At 30.5% G+C, this 13,615-nt stretch overlaps 1 protein-coding gene across 1 annotated transcript in view; it reads left to right on the top strand.

Moving 5' to 3' along the window:
• The first annotated feature begins 260 nt into the window (after positions 1-260).
• LOC112600912 (early growth response protein 1-B-like) overlaps positions 261-13,615 on the top strand; it is a 32,017-nt gene continuing 18,662 nt past the window's right edge. Inside the window, exon 1 of the mRNA XM_025348261.1 lies at positions 261-1,345. Coding sequence (XP_025204046.1) covers positions 1,006-1,345 — 340 coding nt within the window. The 5' untranslated portion in view covers positions 261-1,005. The remainder of the gene's footprint in view (positions 1,346-13,615) is intronic.

Here is a 13,615-nt window from a genome sequence, read left to right as displayed (position 1 = left end):
GCGCCGTACGCCCGCGGTCCGACGAAAAACACTCGGCCGCCGCGCCGCGCGCGTTTCATTTACGGAGTTGTTGCCTTGGTTTTTCCGCCTACAGACACCATCGGCGGCGGCGGCACCGTTCACCGATCGCGCCGCATAGGCAACGGCCGGCCGGTCGTTCGGCGGCCACCACGCGTATAGCCGTCGCGGAGGACCGGCTGTCGCGTAAAAAGTCCTCGGCGCGCACACCCTGTCCGGACGGCGACCAGAACGCCAACAGGTGCGGACGCGCGCGCACATGAAATTTGTACCTACGTAATAATATTATTATCGCGCGCGTATTTGTCATTAGACCGCCGCTGCGGTCGTCCGCATGCACGCCGCGCGCAACGCGACCAAAACATAATATTATTATCGTCTCGTCCGTCGCGTATTCCGCGTGGACTGCAGTGCCGCCACCGCCGCCGTCGTATCGTCGTCGTCGTCGTCAAAACGTATATTATAATAAGTGTATAAGTGTGTGTGTGTGTGTGTGAGCGCGCGCCCGCGTGTGCGTGAGTTTCGAATCTCTTCTTCGTGCGGTAGTACCCCCCACCCGCCGGATTCGTTCGCTTCTGTGGACGTAAACGCCGGGTCACGCACGCGCTCGCGGTTTTTTTTTTTTGTTTTTTTTGTCGATTACATTATTGGTTTTTCGAATTTTCGTTAACCTGTGTGCGTCGTCGTCTGGTCGGTCGACGAGGTGCGTTCTCGTCGTGTCACGGTACACGATACCGTAATAATTGTACCTATTGTTATTGTTAATATTATTATTAACGATACGCGACAATAAAGGAATCTCGTTGTAAACATAATAATAATAATAATAATCGGTTTGTACATGTACGACTGGTCGTCAGAAGACAGTACGCGTGATCAATCCGATATACCGGTCGCGGGTACCCGATGGTCGGCGGCGTCGCCGTGCGCAGCTGACGCTGGCCATGGTGGTCGCGACGGACGCGAGACGGCGAAGTTGCGCGGGCTATGAAAAAGAATGTTGGCGTCGACGGCGGAGGCGAACGCAAGTCCCTGCGGAACAGGCGCCGTCGGGGGTTGGACGGTGACGGGCAACCGCCATCTCCATCGCCGGCGACTCCACCGCCGCCGACCGCAGCCACGGCCACAGTCACCAGCGGAGCGCTGCACAGTCTTCAGGCGGTGGCGGCCGCGTCTTCGTCGGTAGCGGCGGCGGCGGGGTCGGCGGTCGTGGTAGTTGACGGAAGGGATCCGACGACGGCCGTGAACACGACAGACGATTGGCTATTCGCCGATTGGTTAGACAGCGGTGGTGGCGGCGGTGGCGGCGGGAGCATAACTGCAACAGGTACGTGTACAACCACTACGCAGCTATAAAACTCATTTACGACTATCGTTAACATCCCTCCAAACCCGAACACTCACACCCCTTCGTTTATAACGGTACGCAACCTTGAAAAACGCGTGCGGTTTTCACGACGATTGACGGCGATGACGAATGTACTGACGCGACCGATATATAATATTATGGTTAAATACATAAATGATTATATATTAATATATATATATGAGTCTAAAATAACTCTCACTACTAATACTAAACCTATAGGAGCGTGGACGATTTTATAATATGCGTACCTATCGATGGAAGATTGTGTTCGTTATGCCGAATGTATCATAATCGCTGTAAACTACAAAATAATGATTAATGGTCGAATATAACTCGACAGCTTTATGGCAGCTATTTTGTAACATTATATAACGGTGGCTATTGAATACATCTTGAAAGTTTCACATTTTAATAAAACGATCGAGTTGAAATTGTGTTTGAAAAAAAACCATTATATGTATATTAATTACTAAAAATAGAGTCGATCATATTTTTTTTCTGCCAAGGTTAGGATAGTATTGGATTTGTTTCTTGCAAATTTTCAAACGGGTCAGCTAAACAGAGAATTCGTTTATACCGATTCTGAAATAATAAATTAATAAGCGTTATAAACCAACCTCTGCGTATATTAAACCTGACTCCAATGAGAAAAATGTATTACTATTGCTTAAATCTTTGCATATACAGTATATTATTAAAGTACAATTAATATTGTCATTTTTTTTTTTTATTATTATTATTTATCTAAAACTTCAGTTACAAAGGTCATTTTTATACATGAAGCTATGTGGTAACTTTAGACCTATTGCTTCATATAAATTTGGATTTATTTTATCTTTGCATCTTGTTTCACATCGTAGGATTTACATTCCGCGAGAATGTGTTTTACCGACATGACCACTCCACATGAAGTGCAAATCGCCGGGTCTTAGTTTTACATTAGGTGAACATAAGTACCTAGCTGATTTTGAAACTACATGGCTCAGATTCCCAATATATTTATTATTGATTCAATTTTTCTCAATGCTCCAGTAGACTGTCATGGTAATATATTTCATTTTATTTCGTTTAGTTTGATTGGCTTTACTAATAGACCTTGCCAAGCTAAGTGTTGAGTGTGGATTTTAAAATAGTTTTTTTGGTGTTTACAATAATTGTGGATTTGTTGAGATTGAGTATTATTGATAATGATGATTCTTTATTGCTTATCGATCGGCTTCTTTATTTCCACAGTGTTCCGGTATACAAATAATGGTTATATTTTTATTTGTAGATTTATGTTTTTGTATTTTATTGATTATTATTATTGTAGCGATTTCATCGAGGTAGTAATTTTTTTGTATGCTGTTGATGGTACTTGGGGAGTTATTGGACGTATTAAATTTAGATAGGAGAATTTTTCATATGGTCGAGGGCTGTGATTATGGCTAGAGATTTTGCTGTGCATAGGAATGGAGTTTAGATTTGTTAGTTTGTAGAATGCAAGTATAATAAATATACTACTGCATATTTATAGTTCACCATTAATTATAGTGAATATAAATGATAAATTTCTAAAAATAATTTTTAATTTGTCAATTTTTCCATACACCATAATGTTAGAAAATAAAATTCATATGATTACATAATTAGTGCATAAAAAATAAACAAGATTTAAAAATCTTCTGAAATATATATTTTTTTTTTTTTTTAAACATGAAATATAATGTAATAACCTCTTATAGGTAGTAGGAAGTATGTAGAACTATTAAAATTTTAAGAACTATATTAACCATAATGTCCGTTACACTGTCAACCAAAGTCTAAAAGCCAATCGTTATGGGCGTTTATTAGCTCGAGGGACTTTTTATCTCAGACAACGTATACAGTATACTGATTGATAGAAATTTCCTCGTACAGATAATATCGTGTACGCATTACATTATATATTTTACGTATGTTTTTCCCTTTAGGGCTCTTATATACATAAGCACACCATAGGCGTACGCACGAGCAAAACATAATTATAATTACCGGTATTTATAATTGATTATAGTATCGGTAAGTGTACTTCGATTTGTAAATAGCTCTAAAATCGCTGGCGGGTGTACTCGCTACCATAGTTCGTTTTTTTTCTTCGTGTTAACCGGATGAGTCAGTTCTATTGGAAATTTATAATTTTTAAGAATTTACGGATGTCAAAATCGTATGCATTTGAAAAAAATTAAAGAAATAATAGCCTTTTTTAAAGATGACATGTCCTACTCAGGCCTTACTACTTAGTTTGTACACTATACTATTACTAATTCGTGTTGGACAATATTCTATATCTCTACTACATTAGCTGTATTGCTGTAAAGTGTACCTGTAAGTAATTTTTTTACTAATTTATTTTTATCGAAAATAATTTTTTTGAATATAAAATACAACTTAATTAATTCATTTAAAATTTCTACTTATGCATAACATAAGCCTTTATTATATAGTATCAATACAAGTTTAATACGTATGTATTTTAATGACAGTAAAAATATACATCATTAGATATAGGTATAAATGTATAATAAATTCAATAGTAAAAGTTTGAGATGATTATTTAAAATTCACAATATTGTTACTATAATATTGATTTCAATTTCAAACACTATTAAAAAATAAAAAAAGAGAAAGTTTTTAGCTAAATAACATTTTTATTGGGTACTTCGTTAAACAACCACACTTGTAAACACAATTTTTATAGGATTTACCTTTTTTATTCTTTACAGGGTTATACTTTATATATACATTTATTATACTTGTGGAGTATATTAAAATGGACACTACACCATGGCTTTACATAAATTTTAATACGAAGTAAATTATATTTTCACCGCCCATTCAAGTATATAAGACCTTTTTGTTCAAACAAAACAATATACCTACCTAATAATAATTTTTCATATTAATATTCGAATAATAAAAATTGAAAAATATTCATTTAAGTGCACAAATATTGTAAATATTTAAGCAAAGTTGTACAAATGCTCTTTTATATTTTTGTCTGAGTACTTAAAAATTATATTATTGATATAATGAACATTTTCTAGATGTATATGTGCATGCATTATTCAATAATATAGAGAGGAACCCTACGGTTTTTGGAGGCCCCTGAGTAAGGTTTTTAAAGTTAGTTAAACATGTCGTTTTCGCAAAACATTCATAAAATAAAAGAAAGAAAAAACAGGTATGGTCGTGTATAGCTTTATATGGAATTGTGATCAGAGAGGGCCAGTAAACCCAAGGTGTCCCGAGTGGGCGACATAATAATAATAATAATAATAATAATCGGAGGTGCACTATAATAATCGGTTTAGATACTCAGTTTAATAGTATTTCCTAGTGTGGATAGTGGTTAATTAAAAACATAATTTCGATCCGGTTATTGGGGATACAACAATACGTTACCTAAATAATTTTTTCAAGATAAGAAAACAGCGAAACGACCATTAAAATCTTATTGAAAGAGCATCTTTTATCAAGAATTTTCTAAAAAAATAATACTACCCTACATTAAACGTATCACATTATACATTCATAAAATTATAAACAATAATATTCATGTATAAAAAAAAAAAAATTGAAAGGGAAGCATAAAATATTATCAAAACTAAACATAATTGAATACTACCACGACAAAAACAAACAAAAATTATAATAAAACCAAATAATATAGCAAAATTAAATGATGAATACCTAATTATAATGTACGTATAAAAGTACCTAAACATAATAATATAACAATTTTAATGAATTTATCTGTATATCTGTACACCTATATTGCAAAATATAAATTATTTATTTATGTCAATGAAAAATTAATTGTATTAACTAAATTGTATAAATTATACATATCATATTACAAAAAAATAATATCAAGTAGTTAGTTGAAAATTTGAATTCATATTTCTTTAATATGTATTAAAATATACGTTTAAATTATTTACTTTTAGTTTTCCGATACTTAATTAATGATTAAGTTAAATAAGAATTAATAAAGTACTGATAATATAATATATAAAAATAATTTAAACCTCATACCAATTTATATACAGTAAAATTATTGGGCACATATTTATAGAAAGAAAAGAAAAAAAGAAAAGTTGACTTTTTGAAGTCATCTGCGCTTACAACTATTAGTTGTATATTATAGTCTACTCAATCCAGTACTCTATATCCAATGACAATAAAAGGTAGATGATCCTATGATGTCTTACCATTATTATTTTAGCAATGTCAAATGACTTTAGATTAGGCTAGTTAGGATACCATAATTATATACCTATTCAATTTAATGTTAATAAATAATAATGTAATTTATATAATACTAAAATAGTTCAATGAATTAATTTATGGGTGGAATTAAGATAAGTTATATTGGCGTGTTTATAGGAAAAAAAAGTATAAAAGGGATAATTATATAAAATGTTTTATCTTTAAAAAATTGGATACTTAATTGATACCATAGTACACATATACATGTGTCATATAGTATACTTGTGAAACAATAATTTATTAACAAATAATGACAATGTTAAAAATGTATGATTATATGTTATAATCAACAGGAAGCTATACCAATCAGAATTTTCCATTTAACCGGAATTAATATATAAATAAATTACAATATTATATTTTATAAGCACACAGGCGAGATTAATTCTTTCGTTAATTTGTATTAATTTGAATAATTTACTAACCAAGAATATTATAATAATATAATTTAATTATATAAATTATGTAATAACGCAAGTGGTTGGATAGTTATTGTATAAGATGGTAGATTAAACTAAAAATAATGTCTGGAACTAAAGTTTTCGAGAGCTGAAATCAAAAATCTACTGTAGTATATTCTGATTAGAATAACATATACCAATAGTTTAAATATTAAAGACACAAAATTTATGAGAAATTATAGTGGGTCAAAACAATTTCTTTAAAAGTGTCTCAAATTTATCAATTTTAACAAATTTACTTATTACATATTGTATAAAAAAAAAAAAAATTTTCTTAATTTTGATTAAAATTTAAAACGCTTCGATTGTTTGGCATCGCAGACAGATACTGATACCGACACCGATCTATACATTTTATATCTTAATTAAATATCGGTAGGTCTATCAAATATTTAAAATGTATTATTATTATTATTATTATTACTGCTTAATATTCATATCATTCCGGTCATCTGCGATGTCACATAGAAGTTAAAATTGTGCAGTACAGTGGTTCAAAACAATTAATACGATGATGAAATAGATACACGACATTTACAATAATTTTAATAATAGTTTATTTTGATTTATACTGACCGATTAGGACTAACAACAATGCATATTTGACATACCATTATACTCAGATCCCTACTGAAAATATTGAAACGAAACTTCGTCAAAACCATAAAGACTTAAAAATACAACACTAACCGAAAACTATGTTTTAATACTAACTACTACAAAGGTATGTTTTTCTTGAATTAATCGTTTTGAATCGTTCTTTTTTTAATCGAGTCACACATAAATTTATGTTAAAAATTGTTAGGAAACTATTTAAAATGCTCAATTATTTTTTCAATACATCGAGAAATTGAAATCGTTTTTTTAAGAACAGAACCAAAATAATTAAAGTTCCAATCCCCGATTATTATATTATAATTTACCAGCTCCGCGTATGAAGTACTGAAGTACTATACATAATATTATACTCGTATACTCGTATTATTATTTGACTGTTGAAATCATCGCTAAAGGATATTATTTGTTGACGAGGAAAAGACAATTAAATAACGAATGATGAATAAAAGTACGAAAGAACAAAAAATAAGACTGATTATCGATTCGAACACCGGAGTGGTCGAAAACGAATGGCCCAATGACGTGGTGGTTGTAGTAGTGAGATAATAATACCCTTTGGGACACCGTTACACGGTATAATGTTATAGTCAATGGGCGCCCCACGCACGCCGCCATGAAATACTTTACGTGCCGTTTCGACCACCGCCACCACCGTCACCGCTAACTAGAGCGGTCGACCTTTGTAGGCCGTGACCGCGAAAACGGCAGCTGCGGTGTAGGCAAATGCCGATGCCACCGCCGCCGCCGCCACCCGGCAAGGCACGCGCCGCGGCACACGTTCAGCGTGACGTCACGGCCCATTCACAAGAAACAGGCGCGCGTGCGCACACGGTCGATATAATAATACGATATACCTATATAGTAATTTATATGAGGACGACGCGCACGGCCGACAACGATCAAAGACCGCGAGGCTGACGACCGCCGCCGAAGTGGGTGCGCGCGCGGACGATCCTCAACCGTCTGTATTGAGGGATGAATTTCAACAGCAGTATTGTGTGAAGCGGCGCACGCAGACATTTTTGAAAGCGATAGTGGTTCTTGAGACTCGTTTATCGTAGATCGTGGGGAGGGTATAATTTTATAATTTTGCGGCCTAGTATGTGTTCAGGTGATTGCGTGAGTCGATCATCAATCGATCATATTTTTTTAATTAGATGAAAATATTATCGAGACCAAAATATTGTTGTTTTTTAGCAGATAAGATTTATAGGTACACCTTGCACGCATCGTTATTCTAAATAGTTATTTTCTATAATTTAATCGATGTTAAATAATTATTTTATTTTATTTTATTTAAAAAAAAAAAAACATATTAATTGGATAAATGATAATAATATGTTTAGGTATCAAAAAGTTCCCCGTTGCTTAAAGCATTACTATTTAATATTACAACAATGGTTACAACAAAGAAAGGTATATATTTATCTTTACGTGTTTTAGTCACTTTGAGTGGTATCTATAGATACTAAAATATATGTATTATTAAATTAAATATTTATAACAAAGCTAGACAACCACGTCAATCAAAAAGCGTGCAGATAATAAAACATGACGGTGTATAAATATTCAATATATTGTAAGGGTTTAAACTTTAGAGCACAAAAAGAATACTGTGAATTCTCGGTGAGCGAGTCAAAATACGCGAAAGCTACGTCATAATGTACGCATGTGTATATAACTATATATAGTTTTCATTAGCGGTGTATTATTCGCGATAAATCAGCCGATGACGTATGTTTAATTCCTCTTCCCCGTGGTACCACCGATATACTGTCATAAAGTGCACGTGCGATTTTCACGTGTGTATATACTTAAAGCAAACATCACATCGACACAAACACAATATATAAAATACGTACACATTGTTTGCTTTGAATGACATTTGATATAATATACTACTTTAGACAAAATATGAGTACAAAAAACAAAAAAAAAATATTAAACCCATCTATAAGACCACAACATATTTTCAAAACATTTTCATCCTTATCGAGGGCTAACTATAAACCTACATCATTTATATTATAGTCCGTTCATCCTCTTATATGTAGTGCTCTTATAATTCATGTATTTATTTTTCTAACCATTTTCTTATATATAGTATAGTTTTTACTAAGATGGTATACACAAATATTATCTACTATTTTACCATATTATTCAATATACCTAGTAAAACGGTCCGTAATAATGCGTTATACATTTACTAGATTACGTAAACTGTAAATAATCTATAAGGATTAACAGAATAAAACAATTATGACGTATTTTGTGCGACATTGAACTTCCACCTAGTTTTATATAATATTAAGTAAAAAATAAAATGTAAAAATATTTTCCCGTATATTTTAAATGGATGTAAAAATAAAAGTTATAAATTGTGATTATAATATAATTTTAATTTGTTTCTGTTCATAAATAACTTGTCTCATGAAGTTTAACAAAGTCTTAAATTATTTTAAATACCTTAGTATACGAACTCAACTATATTTTACAATATATTTTAGTAATACTATATATCGTGCATGTTTTAAAATATAATAAATTATACAATTTACATACAGCTTTAATTCAAAACAATGAAATTTTAAATAAAATCATTAATTTAATATACAATTCATATATAGATAATAATTATATGGGCTTTGGCTATTGTATTATAGTACTTCACTTATCTCTGTAAATAAGAAATAACTTTACTTTTTTAATTGCATAATACAGTTATTTGTGAGCACATTTGCATTACTCTGAATCATCTATATTTGAATGATTTCGCTCTTTTTAAATATCAAAAATATACATCAACTGAATTTCGTATTTAAATTTAAAAAATAGCTATTTGTTAGGTAGTTAATTAGCTTTTTTTTTCTTTTTAGTTTGTATACAGAAGTTATAACTTTGTCTTTGAATTTTTTTTTTATTTTATCTTCTTTGTAAATATAATATTTACTCTCTTGGGTTTTATAAAATACTGAAAACTAAATAAAAAATTGATCTTAATATTTTTGTTTCTTATATAATTAAATAAGTTTAAAAAAAAAACTGGTAAATTTGTCAATCTTTTGCTTTTATAATAAATTTAAACTTATATTAAGGTATAGGAATAATACTATAAACATTAAATATATATAATTATAATAATGTATACATCATTATAGTATATTATTTATGTAAGAAAAATCAGTTCTTTAGCTATTTATAATTTTCAAAAAGTTCTAATTAAAATTTAAAATATATATAAAAATATAATTAATAGTAAATACATAATTCACGAGTATAGATACACATTATTATTAATAAAATAACAAAACATATATTATAGCTGCAGTTTAAAGCGTTAGTTTCATTTTAAATACTACTAAAACTAAATGATTTATTATCAAATACATAAAATAAAATTACATAAAATGTATTATTAAATACACTAATGCTTGTATATAATGAATACATATATAGGCTATAATACAATTTTAGTTTAGAGAACAAAAAAACTAAAAACTATAGTGTCCGTATCTGCGTGTTAGATTATCTTCTGAAAGTGCAAAAAAAATATAATAGTAGGTAATCATATTATTGTTGGTTTCCTTATCTATACTCACCTATAAACAAGCAAATGGAGTCTAATTAATAATATTAAATAGTTATATATTTTATTTTATTGATGTTTGTGAATATCGTTGTTTGGTCTTGGACCTTGGTTGTTTTTAATATTCCTGCTACAGAAGACTGGAGTATGATCGTCGAGTGCTTACTTATACAGCAGCAATATTATACATAGGTGTCACATATATCATATTCTTGGACGTAGTGAGAAATGACCAGACAGGCGCCTTTAACAATGGTTTGAAAGAAAATTTACCTCGAACAATAAAACACGTATTAAATAAAACAAACGCTTAGTCTATCCTCGGACGTCCATCGTATTGAGTATAGACGACAATATTGCTGTAGCGAGTATCGCGTTTAAGCAGCAGCTCCTATAAAGTAAAGCCGATTGTCTGGTGCGATAATAAGTATACACACGCTCACAAATGCACATGCAGTGGCGGCCAAACGAAGAGTTATTATCATTTTCGCACAGTAACCCGGTGCCTGTTTTGCACGTGTATTATCCTTTTATGTATATACATTATAGTACACACATACAGTCATCGTATTTACTGTACACTGTACTATGGAACAACAGAAAGATTTAGGAGTGATATCTGATGGGGAGAAGGGTTGATCTGCAGTAGAAAAAGAGAAACCAGAAGGAAGAGTTGTCAATGAGTGAGTGAGAAAATGTGTGACAGAGAAACCGGGAGGGGGGAAGTTAAGAGAATTTCTATATTTTACAATTTTGCACGGGAGAATATATAAGACGCCCGATAAAATCCAATATATTTTATTGCTCGCCGATGCGTATTATATTATTATATTATGCGAATGGAGAGACTAAGACAAGAAAATGAAAAGATGAAAAAATAAAAAAGTACATTTCGTATCGAGATGGCTCATCGTATACAAGCGATTTATATGGCACATTGGCACACGTATATACATTTATTATGCTTGTGTATGCGTGAGTATGTCATGACACAGTGTAATTCGTATTCAACTGCCACCATTTAGATTCCATGTATTTACATAGAATTATACATATGGCACATACAGTAACACACACATGCAAAGGAAAAATGCAATTCCGAATTATGCAAATGTGCATCTGAAAGAACAAATGATTTCTGACACAAAACTTTCAATCATTATAACATTATTATATATTATAGTATTATATAAAATAATATTACTATTTATTATCATTATAAATATTTTAATACATATTACGAGCGTATAGTTTGGTTTTCACTTCTTATGACATCTATATAGTAAATAGAAGTATATAATAATATTTTTCATAGTATTTAAAAATATTATGAATATTGATCTAAAAAAAATCAGGAAAAATTAAATGATTAAAATCTAACAAACATTTTTTATTTATTTATATAAAATCAACGGACCAAGGCCCTTTAACAAAAAAAGAAAAACATTACAAATGAATTGGCACAACATGAAAATCAATAGACAAGTTATAATAATAAAAACAAAAATAACAAGAAATACAAAGAGAACAATTTTAGTCTATAAAACAACACTAAAAAATTAATAATTAGACACTATGTTTTAAAAACAACAAAGTTTTAGTTTTAAATACTTGATGAGACAAAACGAAAAAATCCAAGACCGTAGAGATTTAACGTTGGCGTTAAAATGTCTCTTCAAAAAAATTAATTTTTTCACTATTTGTATTAAAATTAGGTATATGAAACAAATCAAAATTTCGTATTACCTAATATAGGAATTCTAAATCCAATTAAAAATAAAATAGTTGGACAGCTTATATTATTATTTAAAATATTATAGACAAACATGATATCTATTAAATCATGCCTGATGTTAAGAGAGTCAATACCTATAGAGTCTTCAACCAAAAGGAGAGAGTTTCTGAAGATCGTACAATGAGTAATAAAGACAACTCTTTTCAGAAATTTATACTGAATATTATATAGCTCATTTGAGTAAGCTGAATAATTATAAGACCAAATTAAAGAGCCAAATTCTAGGTCTGATCTAATTAAAGAAGTACGAGTATATACATTGTTTAAACATATAGGATTTCTAAAGTTCTTAGTATTTCTAGTAATAAATCCCAACATTTTATATGCCTTATTTATGATAATTTTATGATTTATTTTGAAAGACAGATCAAATTTAAAACAAATACTTTAATCTGTAATAGACAAACATCTTTCAAGAAGGTGATCTTATTTAAATTAGATTGCAACGAATTTTGGTCAACAACATTTTTGATTTTACAGTAAATTTTAACATTATCAACAAGCATTAAGATGTTCACTGAACTATCAAGAATAAGAGGAATTATGCTATATAGTGCTACTACAATGCACCAAAACCAAATTAAAAAAAAAAAAATTGTTAGGAAGTATATTTTCAAGAGTCCATGAGTATTATTATTATTATAGTTAGTTCATTTCTATTGGTTTCCCTTCTATGAAGTTCATTAAAAGATTTTTCATGGTTTCTTTATATTTGTTTTCAATTGATTGAAATTTGAAACATGTTTACTTATACGTTATATTACGTTATACGCAAAAGCTTCGTAAACAATTGGAGTAGATTTTAAGAAAAAAAAATCTTGATACCAAAATTAAAACAGAAGACGTCAATGTACTAGTAGAGATGAGAGATGCTTGTATATTTTTAGAGATTTGCGTCATTATATATATTTCATTTTACACGATTATCACAATTATAGCGAAAAACATTCACTATAGACTCTTTAACATTTTTTTTTTTTTAATATTAATAACTATGAAAAATTTAATACACAAGACAATAAGTATCACGTAACTTAAAAGATAATTTGTCTAAATAATTAAAACATCTCATCAAAGGATAATGATTTTTAATTATTTCTTAAAACGTTTTAACCACTTACACGTAGATATTTATATAATACACTATGTTTTTAAAGAATTGTATAAAAAATAAATATTGCCTACTATTTGTAAAATAAATAAAAACAAAAAATATTTTACAACACAGATAATAATATATTCTGTAAATGATAAATTCAATTGTTCATAATGTACAGTAAATTACGTATAATATTATTTTCCGGTATTCTATACCCATTATCCATAAGAATGAAAAAAAGATCTTACGTGCGCATATATTGTTGTGTCATGTATGCTATTACCTACCTACTTAAACAACTACTGATTCCAGCAGAACACAAAATTACCATAATATAAGGCAGTATAATTCGATCAATCACAAGACAATTATTGTACAT

The sequence above is a fragment of the Melanaphis sacchari genome, unplaced genomic scaffold (assembly GCF_002803265.2).
Source record: "Melanaphis sacchari strain LSU unplaced genomic scaffold, SCAv2.0 Contig73_pilon_pilon, whole genome shotgun sequence".
Classification (NCBI taxonomy): domain Eukaryota; kingdom Metazoa; phylum Arthropoda; class Insecta; order Hemiptera; family Aphididae; genus Melanaphis; species Melanaphis sacchari.
Note: the sequence above shows the minus strand (reverse complement) of the source record. Positions and strands in the feature narration are given on the sequence as shown.